Source organism: Scyliorhinus torazame, chromosome 26 (assembly GCF_047496885.1).
Source record: "Scyliorhinus torazame isolate Kashiwa2021f chromosome 26, sScyTor2.1, whole genome shotgun sequence".
Lineage (NCBI taxonomy): Eukaryota > Metazoa > Chordata > Chondrichthyes > Carcharhiniformes > Scyliorhinidae > Scyliorhinus > Scyliorhinus torazame.
In genome coordinates, this window is record NC_092732.1 from 26,247,739 (window position 1) to 26,270,238 (window position 22,500).

Consider the following 22,500-nt stretch of genomic DNA (forward strand, 5'->3'; position numbering starts at 1 on the left):
TGTGTTTGTGGGCACACCATGGTGGAGCCAGCCCGGGGGCGAGGCTGGTTTCCACGCCCCCCCCCCCCCCCCAGTGAGCGGAATGGGGCGTCCGAGGCTGGTGGGGGTGGGGAGAGAGGGCGTCGGGGTGGGGCGGGATGCGGAAGGGCCAACTGGAAACACAAGAGGGGGAAGGGATGATGGACGCCTGTGGCTTTCACAGATTCTTTCGCACCCACTGGTAAATCTCTCCCTCGTTGTCCTCCCTCCATTGGATGTAGGCGGTCGTCCTCTCGATGGCCTTGTTGACGATACGGATGGCGGTATGATAGCCGCCCGTCTTGACCGTCTCCTTAAACTCCTTCAGCTGTGAACGGAAGAGGCAGGGTGAGCGTTTTAAACCCTGTGGGAGGGTCAGTGCTGAGGGAGCTCCGCACTGTGGGAGGGTCAGTACTGAGGGAGCCGCACTGTGGGAGGGTCAGTACTGAGGGAGCGCCGCACTGTCGGAGGGTCAGTACTGAGGGAGCGCCGCACTGTGGGAGGGTCAGTACTGAGGGAGTGCCGCACTGTGGGAGGGTCAGTACTGAGGGAGCGCCGCACTGTGGGAGGGTCAGTACTGAGGGAGTGCCGCACTGTCGGATGGTCAGTACTGAGGGAGTGTCGCACTGTGGGAGGGTCAGTACTGAGGGAGCGCCGCACTGTCGGAGGGTCAGCACTGAGGGAGCGCCGCACTGTCGGAGGGTCAGTACTGAGGGAGCCGCACTGTGGGAGGGTCAGTACTGAGGGAGTGCCGCACTGTGGGAGGGTCAGTACTGAGGGAGTGCCGCACTGTCGGATGGTCAGTACTGAGGGAGTGTCGCACTGTGGGAGGGTCAGTACTGAGGGAGTGCCGCACTGTGGGAGGGTCAGTACTGAGGGAGTGCCGCACTGTGGGAGGGTCAGTACTGAGGGAGCGCCGCACTGTGGGAGGGTCAGTACTGAGGGAGTGCCGCACTGTCGGAGGGTCAGTACTGAGGGAGCGCCGCACTGTCGGAGGGTCAGTACTGAGGGAGCGCCGCACTGTGGGAGGGTCAGTACTGAGGGGGCTCCGCACTGTGGGAGGGTCAGTACTGAGGGATTGCCGCACTGTCGGAGGGTCAGTACTGAGGGAGCTCCGCACTGTGGGAGGGTCAGTGCTGAGGGAGCGCCGCACTGTCGGAGGGTCAGTGCTGAGGGAGCGCCGCACTGTCGGAGGGTCAGTACTGAGGGAGCTCCGCACTGTGGGAGGGTCAGTACTGAGGGAGCGCCGCTCTGTCGGAGGGTCAGTGCTGAGGGAGCGCCGCACTGTGGGAGGGTCAGTACTGAGGGAGTGCCGCACTGTGGGAGGGTCAGTACTGAGGGAGCACCACACTGTGGGAGGGTCAGTACTGAGGGAGTGCCGCTCTGTCGGAGGGTCAGTGCTGAGGGAGCGCCGCACTGTGGGAGGGTCAGTACTGAGGGAGCGCCGCAATGTGGGAGGGTCAGTACTGAGGGAGCGCCGCACTGTGGGAGGGTCAGTGCTGAGGGAGCGCCGCACTGTGGGAGGGTCAGTACTGAGGGAGCGCCGCACTGTGGGAGGGTCAGTGCTGAGGGAGCGCCGCACTGTGGGACGGTCAGTGCTGAGGGAGCGCCGCACTGTCGGAGGGTCAATACTGAGGGAGCTCCCCTTTGTCGGAGGGTCAGTGCTGAGGGAGCTCCGCACTGTCGGAGTATCAGTACTGAGGGAGCGCAGCACTGTGGGAGGGTCAGTGCTGAGGGAGCGCCGCACTTTGGGAGGGTTAGTACTGGGGAGTGCCGCGCTGTCAGAGAGTCAGTACTGAGGGAGCGCCGCACTGTGGGAGGGTCAGTACTGCGGGAGTGCCGCACTGTCGGAGGGTCAGTACTGAGGGAGCGCCGCACTGTGCGAGGGTCAGTACTGGGGGAGCTCCGCACTGTGGGAGGGTCAGTACTGAGGGAGCGCCGCACTGTGGGAGGGTCAGTACTGGGGGAGCGCCGCACTGTCGGAGGGTCAGTACTGAGGGAGCGTCGCACTGTCGGAGGGTCAGTACTGAGGAAGCGCCGCACTGTGGGAGGGTAAGTACTGGGGGAGCTCCGCACTGTGGGAGGGTAAGTACTGGGGGAGCTCCGCACTGTGGGAGGGTGTCGCCACCTGGGGTGGCCAGGTGTATACTGTGGATAATATATGTGCTTTGATTTGAATCTTACTAATTGGTGTGTTGAGTTATTGATCATTACTTGAACTTGAACCTCGTGGCGGTATCATAAAGATACCTGGCGACTCAAGAGCAAAGGTTATAAAACAGAGCCAATTGAACCAAACAAAAGTTAGCAACATATTACTGGCGACTCTGGTGGGACCCAAACTAGAAGTGGCTTAACCACTCCGGGAGAACCCAAAAAAATTTGAATTAGAGATCCAATTGGGAACAGAACCAAGTGTTCAAACAGTTCTGATCAATCCTCATAATTCGGAAGTGTGTTAAATGCATGTGTAACTAACAGGGCTAGAAGGTAAACTGATAGATTTTTTTGTTGCGACAAAACTGTCGGGAGTTTGTATTTCGGAAATTAGCGTAAGCCATACCCGTAATTGCAACACCGCCTTAGCTCCCCTGTTCCAAATTTATAAGTAGCATTCGGATAGGAAAGATGGCAATGCAACGCCTCATGAACCCTGAAGAATTTGCGGTCGCAGCGACCAGCAGCATTAGAGTAGGACAGTGTCCCGTCTGGGAAGAAGAAATCAGGAAGTACCTCAAAGGGAAAGGATGGCCCCTTTGGAGCGAATTCTGTGAAAATGAGGAATCAGGCCCCGGGAGTAATGTAAAAAATGTACAGCACAGGAACAGGCCCTTCGGCCCTCCAAGCCCGTGCCGACCATGCTGCCCGACTAAACTACAATCTTCTACACTTCCTGGGTCCGTATCCCTCTATTCCCATCCTATTCATGTATTTGTCAAGCTTGGGGAAGAGCTTGGGGAAAGCTCGCAAGCCGATGGCAATAGTGTCCTGCTTGGCACAGTTGCGAGGCACAGAGGAGGTCGTTAGGACGCTCCAGAAAGAAAGAGAGAGAAGGCATACATTGAATGAGCAAGGTCGATGTTGGTGAGGTAGAAGGAGAGAATGTAGAGTTAAGGAGGAAGTTGGCAGCAAAAGACGGAGAGGTGGATGATGCCAAGTGGGCACACCAGTCTCGTCTGGCACACTTGAGCAGCTTCCAGTCCCAGTATGAAAAGGCCTATCAGGACACGCAACATGCAGTCCTGGTACGAGAGGAAACCGAGGAGCAGGTAGAGGCATTGCAGAGGCAGTGTAGCGACCTGAAGGCAGCGTTAAGAGCACTCCATGCTGCCACCACGGAGCAAAGACAAAGCTCACTAGACCACGCAAAGTGCCGGAAGCAGATTGCAGAACTGCAATCGCTGCTTTCAGTTCAAAAAGGATTCCAGGAAACCTTTGGAGCAAAATTGGATGAGGAAGACGGCCCAATTGGGAAGAGTTAAATGACTCAGCGCAGGGATATGTTCAGGGAACATGTGCGCAGGGAAAGCCCCAGAAGAGAAAAGCGCCCCAACCCCCCACCGAGCAGATAGTTCAGTCTCCAATGAACCCAGTCACCACCCACCCATCGGACGATACGGAATTTCTGGACACCACCCCCTTAACAGTGACCCAATTACGGGACCCGTGCGAGAAAATCAAACCGTTCCTCCCCACCTCGGACCCCCACCACTTCTTTGTCAGAGTAAAACAGCAGGTGACCATGTACGGCCTGGATGAGCGAGAGCACGTGAAGATCACAGTTTTGAGTGCAGACCCTTCGGTCGTAGCAGCCCTTCCCGACCCACAGAATGTACGAGGAGGCACCCTTGCAGAAATGCATACCGCGGTCCTAGACGCGATCGGGTATAACAGGGGTGACCGCGTAGAAGGCCTCAATAAATGCAGGCAAAAGAAATCCGAGCACCCCACAGCGTTTGCTGGACGCCTGTGGATCCATTTCGCAGCAGTTTTCGGAAACTTAGACCGTGCCCATTTGTCCCCAGACAACATGGCCAAATGGACCCGCACCCTTATCTCCCATGCCACAGAAACAGGACAGAAAGCTTGTGTGAATTATGATCCCTCAGAGGAGGCTCATAATGAGAAATGGGTCGAAAAAAGATTGTCCCGCGCCTGGGAGCAGTCTGTACAGAACAAACCCGGGAGGGTTTAAACTAATTTGGCAGGGGAATGGGAACCGGATTTGTAGTCCAGCAACTAAGGTAGCCGATATTCAGGACGCCAAAGCATGTAATGAGGCAGTGGGGAAGGGAACACTGACAAAGGAGAGTATTTGCAGGCACGGAGATGGGTTGAAGTGTGTATACTTCAACGCAAGAAGCATCAGGAATAAGGTGGGTGAACTTAAGGCATGGATCGGTACTTGGGACTACGATGTGGTGGCCATCACGGAAACTTGGATAGAAGAGGGGCAGAAATGGTTGTTGGAGGTCCCTGGGTATAGATGTTTCAATAAGATTAGGGAGGGTGGTAAAAGAGGTGGGGGGGTGGCATTATTAATTAGAGATAGTATAACAGCTGCAGAAAGGCAGTTCGAGAAGTATCACCCTATTGAGGTAGTATGGGTTGAAGTCAGAAATAGGAAAGGAGCAGTCACCTTGTTAGGAGTTTTCTATAGGCCCCCCAATAGTAGCAGAGATGTGGAGGAACAGATTGGGAAACAGATTTTGGAAAGGTGCAGAAGTCATAGGGTAGTAGTCATGGGTGACTTTAACTTCCCAAATATTGAGTGGAAACTCTTTAGATCAAATAGTTTGGATGGGGTGGTGTTTGTGCAGTGTGTCCAGGAAGCTTTTCGAACACAGTATGTAGATTGTCCGACCAGAGGAGGGGCAATATTAGATTTAGTACTGGGTAATGAACCAGGGCAAGTGATAGATTTGTTAGTTGGGGAGCATTTTGGAGATAGTGACCACAATTCTGTGACTTTCACTTTAGTAATGGAGAGGGATAGGTACGTGCAACAGGGCAAGGTTTACAATTGGGGGAAGGGTAAATACGATGTTGTCAGACAAGAATTGAAGTGCATAAGTTGGGAACATAGGCTGGCAGGGAAGGACACAAATGAAATGTGGAACTTGTTCAAGGAACAGGTGCTATGTGTCCTTGATATGTATGTCCCTGTCAGGCAGGGAAGAGATGGTCGAGTGAGGGAACCATGGTTGACAAGAGAGGTTGAATGTCTTGTTAAGAGGAAAAAGGTGACTTATGTAAGGCTGAGGAAACAAGGTTCAGACAGGGCATTGGAGGGATACAAGATAGCCAGGAGGGAACTGAAGAAAGGGATTAGGAGAGCTAAGAGAGGGCATGAACAATCTTTGGCGGGTAGGATCAAGGAAAACCCCAAGGCCTTTTACACATATGTGAGAAATATGAGAATGACTAGAGCGAGGGTAGGTCCGATCAAGGACAGTAGCGGGAGATTGTGTATTGAGTCTGAAGAGATAGGAGAGGTCTTGAATGAGTACTTTTCTTCTGTATTTACAAATGAGAGGGGCGATATTGTTGGAGAGGACAGTGTGAAACAGATTGGTAAGCTCGAGGAAATACTTGTTAGGAAGGAAGATGTGTTGGGCATTTTGAAAAACTTGAGGATAGACAAGTCCCCCGGGCCTGACGGGATATATCCAAGGATTCTATGGGAAGCAAGAGATGAAATTGCAGAGCCGTTGGCAATGATCTTTTCGTCCTCACTGTCAACAGGGGTGGTACCAGGGGATTGGAGAGTGGCGAATGTCGTGCCCCTGTTCAAAAAAGGGACTAGGGATAACCCTGGGAATTACAGGCCAGTTAGTCTTACTTCGGTGGTAGGCAAAGTAATGGAAAGGGTACTGAAGGATAGGATTTCTGAGCATCTGGAAAGACACTGCTTGATTAGGGATAGTCAGCACGGATTTGTGAGGGGTAGGTCTTGCCTTACAAATCTTATTGAATTCTTTGAGGAGGTGACCAAGCATGTGGATGAAGGTAAAGCAGTGGATGTAGTGTACATGGATTTTAGTAAGGCATTTGATAAAGTTCCCCATGGTAGGCTTCTGCACAAAGTAAGGAGGCATGGGATAGTGGGAAATTTGGCCAGTTGGATAACGAACTGGCTAACCGATAGAAGTCAGAGAGTGGTGGTGGATGGCAAATATTCAGCCTGGATCCCAGTTACCAGTGGTGTACCACAGGGATCAGTTCTGGGTCCTCTGCTGTTTGTGATTTTCATTAATGACTTGGATGAGGGAGTTGAAGGGTGGGTCAGTAAATTTGCAGACGATACGAAGATTGGTGGAGTTGTGGATGGTAAGGAGGGCTGTTGTCGGCTGCAAAGAGACATAGATAGGATGCAGAGCTGGGCTGAGAAGTGGCAGATGGAGTTTAACCCTGAAAAGTGTGAGGTTGTCCATTTTGGAAGGACAAATATGAATGCGGAATACATGGTTAACGGTAGAGTTCTTGGCATTGTGGAGGAGCAGAGAGACCTTGGGGTCTATGTTCATACATCTTTGAAAGTTGCCACTCAAGTGGATAGAGCTGTGAAGAAGGCCTATGGTGTGCTCGCGTTCATTAACAGAGGGATTGAATTTAAGAGCCGTGAGGTGATGATGCAGCTGTACAAAACTTTGGTAAGGCCACATTTGGAGTACTGTGGACAGTTCTGGTCGCCTCATTTTAGGAAGGATGTGGAAGCTCTGGAAAAGGTGCAAAGAAGATTTACCAGGATGTTGCCTGGAATGGAGAGTAGGTCTTACGAGGAAAGGTTGAGGGTGCTTGGCCTTTTCTCATTAGAACGGAGAAGGATGAGGGGCGACTTGATAGAGGTTTATAAGATGATCAGGGGAATAGATAGAGTAGACAGTCAGAGACTTTTTCCCCCGGGTGGAACACACCATTACAAGGGGACATAAATTTAAGGTGAAAGGTGGAAGATATAGGAGGGATATCAGAGGTAGGTTCTTTACCCAGAGAGTAGTGGGGGCATGGAATGCACTGCCTGTGGAAGTAGTTGAGTCGGAAACATTAGGGACCTTCAAGCGGCTATTGGATAGGTACATGGATTACGGGAAAATGATATAGTGTAGATTTATTTGTTCTTAAGGGCAGCACGGTAGCATTGTGGATAGCACAATTGCTTCACAGATCCAGGGTCCCAGGTTCGATTCCGGCTTGGGTCACTGCCTGTGCGGAGTCTGCACGTCCTCCCCGTGTCTGCGTGGGTTTCCTCCGGGTGCTCCGGTTTCCTCCCACAGTCCAAAGATGTGCGGGTTAGGTGAATTGGCCAATGATAAATTGCCCTTAATGTCCAAATTGCCCTTGGTGTTGGGTGGAGGTGTTGAGTTTGGGTAGGGTGCTCTTTCCAAGAGCTGGTGCGGACTCGGGGGGCCGAATGGCCTCCTTCTGCACTGTAAATTCAATGATAATCTATGATTAATCTAGGACAAAGGTTCGGCACAACATCGTGGGCCGAAGGGCCTGTTCTGTGCTGTATTTTCTATGTTCTATGTTCTAAACCCGCAGTTAGGAAACGCGAGGAACAGCAGGCAGAAACAGACATACACACAGCTAAGGCACACCAGAACCCTGCATGGGTAAATGAAGGCAAGAACAGCCCCCCACAAAAGTCACAGGAGTGTTACAACTGTGGACACTTTGTAAGGGAATGCAATGCCCCACGAAAGCCACAGAGAGCCCAGCAGCCGGGCACTCTAAGTAAGAATAAGACAGAGCCCATACATAGTGTGAGCACCCGTTCAGATCAGACGGACCTGAACGGAACGGACTGACGGTGTTCGGGCTCCCCCAGTTGGGTCTGCGACACCCTTTGGGATAGGTCCGGACGACCGGTAGTTGCAGCAAAGATACAGGGGCAGCCCATCGAGTTTCTCTGGGACACAGGAGGGTCCCGCACCACAATTAATTCCTCCACCATGTTCCAAAAGGACACGTGGCCCACTACAGCCACCATCACCCTCAGCGGTTTCACAGGCCACTCACAGCAGGGACACATCACAGCCCCTGTACCCATTCAAATCGGCAACATCACCACCAAGCACCCCGTGGTTTTAGTAGACCTGCCCCACACAGCAGAACACATTCTGGGCATAGACTTTATGAATTCCCACAACCTGTCCTTTGATCCAGTCAACCAATGTGTTTGGAGCAAGAGCCCCCGCAACGCTCACAATAGGTGAATACGCAAACAAGATTAGCGCAGTCGGCGAATTTTGGTTTGACCCGACCACAATTAGCAGACAAGCAGGTTAGGGCAGTTCTGCAGGAGCACAGGACAGCATTCGCGACCCACAAGCACGACTGTGGCCGGATGACTGGTTCCGTTCAAATCACAGGACCTGACCCTAGACCCCCAAAGCAACACGGATTTCCCCCAGAGGCAGAGGGAGAAATCTCAAAGGTAATCAACAGCTTATTAGAGCAGGGCGTACTTAGATCAGTAACCTCCACTAATAATGCCCCGATTTGGCCAGTGAGAAAGCCCGATGGATCATGGCGACTGACCATCGATTACCGGGAACTCAACAAAGTCACCCCCGCAGCAGCCCCCACAGTAGCCCCACAGTAGCCACAAGTCCCGAGACCATGCTCAAGCAGGGACTCAATTCCCGATACTTTACGGTTTTGGACATCAGTAACGGATTCTGGTCCATTCCATTGGCAAAAGTGTTCCAGTACAAATTTGCCTTCACCTTTAAAGGATAGCAGTACACGTGGACATGCCTTCCACGAGGATTCCACAACTCCCCCTCCATTTTCCACCGACAGCTGGCAAATGGATTATCAAAAGTTTCTCGCCCCGAATGTCTGGTCCAGTACGTAGACGACCTACTAATGCAGACACCAAGGAAGAGCACATCGAGCTTCTGGCCGAACTCCTGGAACTCTTACAAGCAATTGGATGTAAAGTTAACCCCCAACAGATTCTGGAAAATAAGGTGATATATAGTGGCTGTTTAGCACAGGGCTAAATCGCTGGCTTTGAAAGCAGACCAAGGCAGGCCAGCAGCAGGGTTCGATTCCCGTAACAGCCTCCCCGAACAGGTGCCGGAATGTGGCGACTAGGGGCTTTTCACAGTCACTTCATTTGAAGCCTACGTGTGACAATAAGCGATTTTCATTTCATATATTTGGGTACTATTATCACGCACGGCAAACGCGAGATCGAGCACAAAAGAATTGACTCGATTGCTAAATTGCCCCTTCCCCAGAACGTTTCAGCCCTCCGGTCGTTTTTAGGACTGGTTGGCTACTGCCGAAACCACATTGACGGTTTCGCCAGCAAGGCAGCGCCCCTCTCAGACCTCCTAAAGAAAGGAGCCCCCTGGGAATGGCTTCCGCAACACACGGATGCTGTGGACTCTTTGAAACAAGCACTCATAGCAGCCCCCGCACTACAAGTTCCCGACCCGCTTTCCCCCAACGCAATAGAGGTAGCGACCACAGACCGCACCCTTTCGGCCGAGCTCCTGCAGGAACGGCACGACCAGGTAAGGCCCGTGGCTTACGCCTCCCGGATTTTAGATGCTGTGGAGCAGGGATTCTCAGCCTGTGAGAGGCACCTGCTCGCAGTTTTCTGGGCAGTCCAGTACTTTTCATATATTACCCGACTGAGCCCCATCACAATCCTGACCGAACACCCCCCCCCACCCAACTTTTACTGGACGGACGACTCAATGACGTTAGTTAGTCAGATTAGAGCAGCCAGATGGACCCTTCTTTTGCAGGGACGGGACATCACTGTTAAAAGGACAAAGACCCACACCTTTTTTGCCGACAACCTTCAGTACCCAGGCACCCCCCACGAATGTGAGATTATCTCTCCACACCACAACACAGGCCCATTTATTGCTAAAACACCCCCCAGAAAGATAGGTAGTTCAACCCAGAGCCCCCAGCACACGGACACGTGTGAGCCCATAAAGATATATGTGGATGGATCTTCCACAATATTAGAAGGGAAGCGCATAACAGGATGCGGCATTTATGTCGAGGACGTGCAGGGACGCGCCCTAGAAGAAATCTCACTAAAACTGCCAGGACACTTAGGCGCGCAGGCGGCAGAACTAGCAGCCGTGGCATACATTGTAGAACACCCAGATTCCTTCCCCAGCCCAGCAGACATATACTCGGACAGCCTCTATGTCTGCAACAGCCTTACGGAATTCCTGCCCCTGTGGAAAGCAAGAGGATTTGTTTCCGCGGACGGAAAACCCCTCCCTTCAGCCCCATTTCATAGAATTTCATAGAATTTACAGTGCAGAAGGAGGCCGTTCGGCCCATCAAGTCTGCACCGGCTCTTGGAAAGAGCACCCTACTCAAGGTCCACACCTCCACCCTATCCCCATAACCCAGTAACCCCACCCAACACTAAGGGCAATTTAGCGCGGCCAATCGACCTGACCTTCACATCTTTGGAATGTGGGAGGAAACCGGAGCACCCGGAGGAAACCCACGCAGACACGGGGAGGATGTGCAGACTCCGCACAGACAGTGATCCAAGCCGGGAATCGAACCTGGGACCCTGGAGCTGTGAAGCAATTGTGCTATCCACAATGCTACCGTGCTGCTCCGCCACATTTTAGAAAAAGCACAGAACAGGACTTTTGGAATAGTTAAAGTCCGTAGTCACCATCGTTCCTCTCCACTGGAAATGTAAAAGCCGACGCACTGGCAAAAGCAGGTTCCAGGCACAGATACTTTTGGACACCCCCGAGAGAGCACTAGTGAATGCAGTTCAGGTCTCGCAGACTAATATCGAGGGTCTAGTGGAGGCCCAGAAGCAGGACGGCAATCTCAGGGAGATTTTGAAAGGAAACTATCCAGCATCCTACGAGAGGTTCAGAAATACACTGACCACACATGACGGTGTGGTGTTAAAGGACACCCTTTATGTGGTTCCTGAACAGGACAGGAATCAACTGATTTGTTTGTTCCATGACAGTCATCGGCATCAGGGAATCGATCCCACTACAGCCCATCTCAGGCAGCTCTGCTGGTGGCCGAGTTTAAAGGACGATGTAAATCACTACGTTGAGAATTGCCTGATCTGTGCCCAGAATAATCCGGACAGATATGCCAAAAAGGCTCAGCTCAGTCACACCCGACCCGTCAACGGCCCCTGGACTAACCTCCAGATTGATTTTATAGCACCATTGCCCCCTTGCAGGAATGGTTATAAGCATGTACTCGTTGTGATAGACACATTTACAAAATGGGTGGAGGCATTCCCATCCAGGACGAACACGGCAAAAACCACAGCCAAGATTTTGACCCACTACATCTTTACGAGATGGGGACTCCCCCGCAGCATTGAATCGGACCAAGGTTCCCATTTTACGGGACGTGTCATGCAGAACGTCCTCACGATACTTGGCATCACCCAAAAATTCCACATTGCATACCACCCCCAGTCGAGTGGTATCGCGGAGCGAATGAATCGGACCCTAAAATCCACCCTCAGAAAAATGGTCCAGCAGAACAACACCACTTGGGACTCAGTCCTCCCTTTTGCACTGATGTTTCTGCAAAATACGGTTTCCACATCCACAGGTTACACCCCACACACCCTCATGACCAGACGCCCCATGAAAGGCACAGAATTTTTATTGGGATTAGATTTGACCAGCCCCGAAGTGACGGCCCTCACACACGAGAAAGCAGTAGAACAACTGGTACAGAATGTTAAAACGGCTCAGGTAGCAGCCGCGGTACGATTAGGCACGAGAAAGAAACAGAGCAAGGCCTGTTTCGATAAGACAGTGCATGCGACTGAGTTCAGTGTAGGACAGCAAGTCATGCTCTCCGTATACAACCCCAGCACATTCCTGTCACCAAGTATTCAGGTCCGTACTCCATTGCGGACAAAGTAAGCCCCTCCGTGTACAAAATAAAGTTCCCCAATGGAAAGACCGCGTGGTTCCATATTAACCAGCTTAAGGCATATGGACCACAGTCGAACCACACACACCTCATCATGCTCGACGCAGCAGACCACGCCCCACCAACAGCCAACGTAACCCTACACTCCCCCGACACGTCCACCCCCGACTCCACTCCCGAACCATACACTCCGCCCTGGAATGCCCACAGACTGCAGGAGCAGCGACAGCGACTGTGACTCGGACAATAGCCACAGCACGCCTCCCTACTATCCCCATACAACAGGACCGACACCCAGCGAATCTGAGCACCATTCGAGTGATCCCTTCATGATCACTTTCCTAAACAAACCCCACCACTGACCACCGACCTACAATGACGACCCCGACTCCATTCCAACAGAATTGGACACATCCTTTTGGCACCGGGACAATTCATTCAGACTCGTCCGGAATGACGAGATGGAGCTCAAATCACACCATGCAGCCCTATCCGCCCTTATACTGTTGCTAACTTTCTCCTTGGTTCAATTGCTCTGTTTTATCACCTTTGCTCTCGAGTCGCCAGGTCTCTTTCTGATACCGCCACGAGGTTCAAGTCCGAGTAATGATCAATAATCCAATACACCGATTAGTAAGATTCAAATCAAAGCACATTTACTATACGCAGTAATCGCTTAGTACGTCTAAGCTACTTCTACAGCTAACAGGCGAATACTTAACTCGGAACTGGCCCACCAGGTCAGGGAAACAAATGGCCTTTCGTTTGGGCTCTGAGCCTGCGGGATTCGAAGTTGGGACAGATTGGTAGCTAGGAGCGCCTATCTCGTAGCGAGCGTTGAATTAAGACTTACTTCGTTCGGCAGTCACTGCACCGGTCACGGTCAATGCTGGTTCGTGTTGCTGGGTGAACCGGGCAGGACGAAGAGGTGAAGAGGGCGATTTGAACTTGGGGCTTAACTCTTATCGTCCCCAGGGGCTTCCCGCCTTTCGGGGCGGACCCTGTGTGGTGGTATGTATTAGGGGTAATATGGTACCTGTGAAGCCGGGAGGCTATTGGCTGACAGGTCCCGGGTCCTGGTTGGATCGGCCGACTTCTGGCTCCGCCCTGAAGGCGGAGTATAAGAGCTCGGGTTCTCCCAGCAGCCGCATTCTGTAACTGAGCTGCTGGGGACCAAGTCTTGCTTAATAAAGCCTCGATAGACTTCATCACTTCTCGATTCATGGACGCCGCCATCTTGGTTGACAATAAAGGACCCCAGCATCGACGGCTCCACGGGGTCCGAAGAAGACGCCGTGACACTACTACCACGACTGGCTTCGGTGACTCTGGATCAATCGCTGCCCCGGACGCTCCAGACGACGACAACAACGGTGCTGATCAACGGACACGAGACATCATGCCTGATCGACTCCGGGAGCACGGAAAGTTTTATTCACCCAGACACGGTAAGACGCTGTTTTCTGACCATCCATCCAAGCACGCAAAAGATTTCCCTAGCTGCAGGATCCCACTCCGTAGAGATCAAAGGGTTCTGCATCGCGAACCTAACGGTGCAAGGGAGGAAGTTTATGAACTACAGGCTCTACGTCCTTCCCCAACTCTGCGCGCCCACATTACTGGGATTAGATTTCCAGTGCAACCTGCAGAGCCTAACCCTCAAATTCGGCGGCCCAATACCCCCACTCACTATCTGCGGCCTCGCAACTCTCAAGGTTGAACCGCCGTCCTTGTTTGCAAACCTCACCCCGGATTGCAAACCCGTCGCCACTAGGAGCAGACGGTACAGCGCCCAGGACCGGACATTTATTCGGTCTGAAGTCCAGCGGTTGCTGAAGGAAGGTATAATCCAGGCCAGCAATAGTCTCTGGAGAGCCCAGGTGGTAGTCATGAAGACCGGGGTGAAGCAAAGGATGGTCATAGACTATAGCCAGACCATCAACAGGTACACACAGCTAGATGCGTACCCTCTCCCCGCATATCCGACATGGTAAATCGGATTGCCCAATATAAAGTCTTCTCCACCGTGGACCTCAAGTCTGCCTACCACCAGCTCCCCATCCGCCCAGCTGACCGCAAGTACACCCCCTTCGAGGCAGACGGGCGTCTATACCATTTCCTAAGGGTCCCATTTGGTGTCACAAACGGGGTCTCGGTCTTCCAACGGGAGATGGACCGAATGGTTGACCAGCACGGGTTGCAGGCCATGTTCCCGTATCTCGACAACGTAACCATCTGCGGCCACGACCAGCAGGACCACGACGCCAACCTCCGCAAATTCCTCCAGACCGCTAACGCCCTGAACCTCACATATAATGAGGAAAAATGCGTTTTTAGCACAAACCATTTGGCCATCCTGGGATACGTAGTGCGCAATGGGATAATAGGCCCCGACCCCGAACGCATGCACCCCCTTATGGAATTTCCCCTCCCCCACTGCTCCAAAGCCCTGAAATGCTGCCTAGGCTTCTTTTCATATTACGCCCAGTGGGTCCCCCAGTATGCAGACAAGGCCCGCCCGTTAATCCAGTCCACTACCTTCCCCCTGTCGACAGAGGCTCGCCAGGCCTTCAGCCGCATCAAAGCGGATATCGCAAAGGCCACGATGCGCGCCATCGACGAGTCCCTCCCCTTCCAGGTCGAGAACGACGCCTCCGACGTAGCTCTAGCGGCCACCCTTAACCAAGCGGGCAGACCCGTGGCCTTTTTCTCCCGGACCCTCCACGCCTCAGAAATCCGCCACTCCTCAGTGGAAAAGGAAGCCCAAGCCATAGTGGAAGCTGTGCGACATTGGAGGCATTACCTGGCCGGCAGGAGATTCACTCTCCTCACTGACCAACGGTCGGTAGCCTTTATGTTCGATAATGCACAGCGGGGCAAAATTAAGAATAACAAGATCTTGAGGTGGAGGATCGAACTCTCCACCAACTACGAGATCTTGTACCGTCCCGGAAAGCTGAACGAGCCGTCCGATGCCCTATCCCGCGGCATATGTGCCAACGCACAAATAGACCGCCTCCAAGCCCTCCACGAGGACCTCTGCCACCCGGGGATCACTCGATTCTACCATTTTGTAAAGTCCCGCAACCTCCCCTACTCTGTGGAGGAGGTCCGTACAGTCACCAGGAACTGCCACATCTGCGCAGAGTGCAAACCGCACTTTTTCAGGCCAGATAGAGCACACCTGATAAAGGCTTCCCGCCCCTTTGAACACCTCAGTCTGGATTTCAAAGGCCCCCTCCCCTCCACCGACCGCAACGCATACTTCCTGAACGTGGTGGACGAGTACTCCCGTTTCCCCTTCGCCATCCCCTGCCCCGACATGACAGCGGTCACGGTCATTAAAGCCCTTAGCACCATATTCACACTGTTCGGCTTCCCCGCGTACATCTATCGCGACAGAGGGTCCTCCTTCATGAGTGACGAGCTGCGTCAGTTCCTGCTCAGCAAGGGCATTGCCTCGAGCAGGACGACCAGTTACAACCCCCGGGGGAACGGGCAGGTAGAGAGGGAGAACAGAACGGTCTGGAAGGCCGTCCTACTGGCCCGACGATCCAGAAATCTCCCAGTTTCCCAGTGGCAGGAAGTCCTCCCAGACGCTCTCCACTCCATCCGGTCGCTGCTGTGTACTACCACTAACCAAACGCCTCCTGAGCGCCTCCTTGTCTTCCCCAGGAAGTCCTCCTCTGGAACGTCGCTGCCGACCTGGCTGGCAGCCCCAGGACCCATCTTGCTCCGGAAACATGTGCGGGCGCACAAGTCGGACCCGTTGGTCGAGAGGGTTCACCTCCACGCGAACCCGCAGTACGCCTACGTGGCGTACCCCGACGGCTGACAGGACACGGTCTCCCTGCGGGACCTGGTGCCCGCCGGCAACACACACCCCCCCCCCCCAACACCGAGCTTGAGTTCTCCCAGAAGCTGCATTCTGTAACTGAGCTGCTGGGGAACAAGTCTTGCTTAATAAAGCCTCGATAGACTTCATCACTTCTCGACTTGTGTAAGTCATTGTGCGCTACACCCTGTACCTGGTCCCAAGTGATTGGACTTTGTCCCAATCACTTGGTTCGATTTTCTCCAATGCTGGAGCGGTCCCCTGATCGATGGGCGGTCTTGAGGTGCTCGTTCACCTCCTTTGTGTTGGCTCCTGCTGGCGCCGAAGAGTCTGGGTTGGCTTTGTGTGTCTAAATGTTGCTTATTGTTCCCGGGGATCGCTCATTAGATGGCTGCTACTTTGTTATGGTGATGGTCGCTGGTATCGATGTTGTCTGGCCTTTGCAGGGGTAAATACACAGCAAACTGTTGCTAACTTTTGCCTTAGTTTAATTGCTCTGTTTTATCACCTTTGCTCTTGAGTCGCCAGGTATCTTTCTGATACCGCCACGTGGGTCAAGTCCGAGTAATGATCAGTAATCCAATACACCGCTTTGTAAGATTTAAATCAAAGCACATTTATTATACACAGTAATCGCTACTCATGCACAAATTCTACGTCTAAGCTACTTCCTACGACTAACAGGCCAATACTTAACTTGGAACTGGCCCACCAGGTCAGGGAAATGAATGGCCTTTCGTTTGGGTTCTGAGCCTGCGGGATTCGAAGTTGGGACAGATTGGTAGCTAGGAGCGCCTATCTCGTAGCGAGCGTTGAAGTAAGACTTACTGGATATCAGCGATGGCTGGACCGGTCACTGTCAAGGGTTGGTTCGCGTTGCTGAGTGACCCGGTCAAGAAAAACGATTTGAACTTGGGGCTTAATTCTTATAGTCCCCAGGGGCTTCCTGCCTTTCGGGGCGGACCCTGTACCTGGTCCCAAGTGATTGGACTTTGTCCCAGTTTGGCCAGGCCCAGGAGCAGGTTCACGAGGAGATCCTCCGCCTTCCCCGCCCCCCCTCCGCACCGGATGCCCGTAGATCAGGAGCGTGGGGCTGGAGTGCACAGAAAACCTCAGCAACAACGTGGTCGAGAAATCAAAGCGGGAGTGCAGCCTGGGACAGACAACATGGACACGCTCCACGGTCTCCACCAGGCCACACAAATCACAGGTCTCCGGCAGAGCCGTGAAGTGGGGAACCTTGCGGTGGCCCGGCCCCGCCATGTGCATCACCCTCCACCCCAGGTTTATGGGGAGGACACCTCTGCAGAGGGACCCCCGCTGCCGGACGCCAAGCCGTGTCCGGGCGGCGGGCGAGGAAAAGGAGGTGGAAGGTGTGCAGCAGCAGGCGGTACAGGAAACCCCTCCCCGCGGTGCGAAATGGGGGGATGTCCACGAGGCGGCTGCAGCTGTGGGGCGTCGGCGCCCGGTGGGTGGGCCGGGGACCAATGTGGAATTCCATCCGCGCAGGGGTCCGCTCAGACGGGATGCCACCGCACAGCCACGCCGTCCCGAGCTCGTAGGTGCCCGCGGGTCCGAGCCCGGCCATTTCGAGGCCTTGGCCGCGAGCCGGACAGACACCGCCCCGCGCCCGGCCAGCTCGTGGGGGGTGTCAGCCAGCCCGCCCCTCCGCCACCCTGCACGTCCCCGATCCTGGTCACTCCGGCATCCACCGCCCTCCGCTCCGCCAGCCACCGGAATGGAGATTGGCGGAGGTGCGGATTCCTGAGCAGCGGCTCCCGTGCGACAGCCGCCACCCCTGACGGGGGAGAGCGGCGGCGCCTGGAGACCGTGTTCCATGAGGAGGTCCTGGTACAAGACGGGCGGCGCCAAGAAACAGTTCCGAAGACACAGCTGGTCAACGAACAGGAGCTGCACGTCGGAGTTCAGGCCGAGCCCCTGGGGGGAGAAATCCGTCGCCCGGGCCCCACCGTGGAGGAGGCTCAGCGTACAGGTAACGCTGCAGAGTCTGAGGGTGGAAAGTGGCAGTCTGGGTGCGGAGGCTCACCAGCGCCTGACCGCCCTCCGCCATCGGGAGACTCCAGACCTCCGCAGCGACCCAGTGCAGTCGATTGTCCCGGAGGAACCGAAGCCGGGCTCTCTGGATGGTGTGACAAAGACGGGGGGGTCAAAGTGAGCATCCGCTACCACAGCATGGAGGCGATCAGCTGGTTTATGACGAGAACTCGGCCCCTGGGGGACAGCACTCGGAGCCGTCCTGTCCAGCGTCCCAGGCCAGCGGTGACCTTGGTCTCCAGCTCCTGCCCGTTCGCCGGCCAGGCTCCCTCTGCCAGGCAAAGATGGACTCCAGCTGAAGGGCCCGAGCTCCTCCGGGAGGGGGTCCATCTGCCACGGACCGACCAGGAGTCCGGAACATTGAGCCCGGTTGATCCGTGCGGAAGACGCGGCGGAGTAGACAGCTTGGCACTCCCGCATCCTCCGCACGTCCCCGGGGTCAGTGAACACGAGGAGCACGTCATCAGCTGTAGTTTTTAACCTCGCCTCTGTTCTTAGAATTCCCCCGATACCAAAAAGGGCCGATTTATTCTAAATGGTGAGCAGGGATTCTCACTCCCCGACTCCTACGCAGACTTCGGCGGATGCTAGTCGGGTCAAACTAGTGTTTCAAGTTATCCCCCGGTATAACCCGTATCTTCGTCGAAGAATTTTATCTACTTACCACTTAGCAAGCTGGACCCGTGTGTAAGTTACTAAGTGAAGTATAGTAAACTTAAGAGAATAATAATAACCACTCTTTCAGGTTATCAATTTGAACTTGAAAATAAATGAAGTTAAAAAGAGAACAACTACTTTTACAGAAAGGTAGAAAGTTATTTTCCTGTTTGGACCAGTTGCAGACTGTCAAGTCTCTCTTGACAATCAATCAGTCTTCTTTATCTTTTGGTCTGCTGCTAAGTTCTCTGGGCTGCTCGGTCTAATCGATACTGATGGTCCCATCATCGAGGAAGATGCTCTGCTGATTATCTGCTCATTATCCCCAGTTTTTATAGCCATTTGGGGGCCCCTCTGCACCTGGCACCCTTCAGTCTGTCGGCATGAGATTTGGTAGCTAAATTTGAGCAGTTTCGGAGCGTGGTTCTGCTTGTACAGCGATAGTGCAGTTCCGTCCTCCCTCGACATCCTTGACATGTCATAAATTTGTGCGCCTTCGTTCGCACACTTTTGGTTTCCTGATGCCCTTTTTCTCGGCTTCGACCCGGGTCATCTTCAGGTTAAGCTAATGTCATGTTATCCCCCCTGACTCTAACTTCCTCTGCTTTGGCCATCTTCAAAAGGTTTAACTTCAAATGTGATGTAGTTGTAATGTTACCTTGTCACCTTTTAGGTTCCTCAATTTATTAATCAGTGGTTTCATTTTATTACTTTTCACACTTCAACATTTGTTCCTTATCTTCTACTTTCAATTCTGGCTGCTTTTCCTAAATTGTTCAATTAAGTAAATCCTTACTAAAGATTTGAGAGATACGGTTCCTTGAGTTTTAAGTCCATCAAATGTCTTTTCTAACTTTGTGAATTAAAATGAAGCTCCTATCGGTTTTCATCCCTGTCTGTGAAGTTGTCTGCTTTCAAAACAGGCTGCTGCTGTTGTCCCACAAGGGGTTTTTATTTAAACGCCTCAGGTATTTGTGTTATTTTCATGTTTCAAATGTCATATTCTTCCGAGTTTTCACAACACAGCGTACGCCGAGAGGACCACCCCCGCGTCCGGCTCGCGCAGAACCAGCCCCGTTAACCTCTTCCGCGGGAGGCACAGGAAAGGCTCCACGCACAGGGAGTAAAGTTGGCCGGACAGGGGGACAGCCCTGACGCACTCCTCTCCCAAAGCGAAGGGGCGCCGTCAGGGACCCGTTAACCTTAACCAGACACTCCGAGGCGGCGGACAGTAACCGGATCCGGGCGACAAAAATGCGCCCCGAACCCGAAGGCTCGCAGAGTCCCGAGCAAATACCCGTGCCCCACAATGTCGAACACCTTCTCCTGGTCAAGAGACAGGAAGGCGCTCGACATACCAGTCCGCTGGGTAAGGTGGATAATGTCCCGGACCAGGTGGACGTTATCGTGGATTGTGCGGTCCGGGACTGTGTAGGACTGGTCAGGGTGGATCATGTGGCCCAGCTCTGGGCCAAGGCGTAAAGGCAGCACCTTGGCAAAGATTTTATAGTCCGTGCTGAGGAGGGAGACCGGTCGCCAGTTCTCTAGTTGGCGGAGATCCCCCTTCTTGGGCAGCGGGGCAATGACGGCCCTGCGCCCCGAAAGGGGCATCTCGCCGGTCGCGATACATTCCCCCAGGACCCCCGCGTAGTCGCTCCCCAGGACGTCCCAGCACGCCCTGAAGAACTCCACGGTCAGCCCGTCCAGCCCTGGGGATTTGCCCCGTGAGAGGCTGTCCAGGGCGCCGGTCAGCTCTTGGAGGTTGATGGCTTTATCGAGCTTCCCGGCGCCCTCCGGGCCCACCTGCGGCAGGTCCTCCCACAGAACTCTGCCAGCGTCCTCGCTGGACGGACCCGGAGAGAAGAGGTCGGAGTAAAAATCCCTGATCAGGGTCCTGACCCCCTCCGGATCCGAGGCGAGGGGCCGGTCGTCGGCCAGCAGCGTAGAAACCTGCCGACGGGCCCCGCGTCCTCTTTCCAGCGAGTAGAAGAAGCGGCAGCCGCGGTCCATGTCCGTTAGGAGACGGATCCGCGACCTCACGTACGCGCCGCGGGACCCGGCCAATTTCAGGTCCCGTAGCGCCCCTCTTTTCCCTGTACACCAGCCCCAGGGCCGGGCCTCATCGGGCTGAGCGAGACGTGACTCCAGATCGAAGAGTTCCTCAGCCAATTTGGCGATCGTGGAGTTCCGCCCCGCCGTAGACCCCTTTGTGTACCCCTGACAGAAGGCGCGGGACCTGAGTCTTGCCCACGTCCCACCGTAGCCTCAAGGAGGGGAAGCCACCCCGCTTCCTTCTCCAGCCGGCCCAGAAACGGCAGAACGAGTCCAGGAACCGCTCGGCCTCCAGCAGCAGGTTGTTAAAGTGCCAGTACGCGGACCGTGTCTGAGCGCGGGACGGGGCGAGACCCGCCCACACCAGGTGGTGATCCGAGCTCGGCACCTGCTCCATGGAGGCCGTCGGAACGCTGGGCAAGTACGTCTTGGAAATGTAAAGACGGTCGATTCTGGACGCTCTGAACGGGGGCCGCACAGAGGTGCGCCCCCGCAATTCAGGATGGAGAGTCCGCCAGACATCCACCAAGTCAGAGGACCTAACCAGGTCCCCCAACTTCACCACCGCGCTGCGCTGGACTCCACCACGGTCCGAGTCCTGGAGGGTGCAGTTGAATTTTCCTCCGAGGACGATGCCCGCCGGGATGGTGCCAAGAAGAGTGGATACTTGTTTGGAGAAAGCCGCCTGCTGGGGTCCGGCCACGGGAGCGGATACATTTACAAAGTGAATCACCGCTGCCCCGAAACGGGCCTTTAGGTGCAGCAGACGGCCTGGCACCGGCTCCTGGACCCCCCAAGATCTCCGGCTGAAAATGTGGAGCCAACAAGATAGCCACCCCGCACGAACGTGGGGCCAGGTGACTCATGAAGACTCCTCCTTGCCCCTCCAGGGTCCACTGAGCTTCGTCACCCGGATGGCCTGGGTTTCCTGCAGGAAGCACACCCCGTACTTTCCGTCCCGGAGGACAGAAAAGAACTGGAGACGGCGATGTGCGTCCCGACTGCCGTTGATGTTGAGGCTGGCGATGGTTCCCTCCATGTCAGCAGCAATATTTATCCATCACCAACCACCTTTAGTGCTCGGAGAGAGTGGGGGTACCGCCCCCTCCACTCCCTCAGGAGTCCCGCCAGGAACGGAGCAGCTTGGCGCTGCTCCTCCTGGTCTTGGCCGAACTCCCGGGCCTCTCTGGCGTAGGCCCGGGTGGACCCAAGGAGCAGCCCCAGGTTTCCCCAGCTGTCCAGGGCCGGCCGCACACAGTCCGGGTGACTGTGATGTTTACCCAGAAATGTTGGGAGTTCCCCCGAGGGGATGAGGGGAGACTCGGTGCTGGGTGTGAGGGTGCCCTCTGCCTCGCTGCAGACAGCGTCTAAATCCTCCTCCTCACCCGCCACCGAGCAGCCTTCCTCCTCCGAACGGTCACCTCCCGAGCCCGAGTCCCCCCCCCACATGGTGTGGGCGGCACGGGACAACCGGCTAACCCGTGGCCCGAGTCTCCCTCCCTCCCTCAGCTCTCCCTCCCTCCCTCCCTCCCTCCCTCAGCTCTCCCTCCCTCAGCTCTCCCTCCCTCCCTCAGCTCTCCCTCCCTCCCTCAGCTCCCTCCCTCAGCTCTCCCTCCCTCCCTCCCTCCCTCTATTCCTCCCTCCCTCCCTCTCTTCCTCCCTCCCTCCCTCTCTCCCTCCCTCCCTCCCTCTAGCTCTCCCTCCCTCCCTTCCTCAGCTCTCCCTCCCTCCCTCATCTCTCCCTCCCTCCCTCCCTCCCTTCCTCAGCTCTCCCTCCCTCAGCTCTCCCTCCCTCCCTTCCTCCCTCCCTCCCTCTCTTCGTCCCTCCCTCTCTCCCTCCCTCCCTCCCTCCCTCAGCTCTCCCTCCCTCCCTCCCTCCCTCCCTCAGCTCCCTCCCTCAGCTCCCTCCCTTCCTCTAGCTCTCCCTCCCTCCCTTCCTCAGCTCTCCCTCCCTCAGCTCT

General features: G+C 54.7%; 1 protein-coding gene across 1 annotated transcript in view; it reads right to left on the reverse strand.

Moving 5' to 3' along the window:
* LOC140403074 (aminopeptidase N-like) overlaps positions 1–22,500 on the reverse strand; it is an 85,449-nt gene that overhangs the window by 293 nt on the left and 62,656 nt on the right. The window contains exon 4 of the mRNA XM_072490728.1: positions 1–346. This exon is cut by the window's left edge and continues 293 nt beyond it. Coding sequence (XP_072346829.1) covers positions 197–346 — 150 coding nt within the window. The 3' untranslated portion in view covers positions 1–196. The remainder of the gene's footprint in view (positions 347–22,500) is intronic.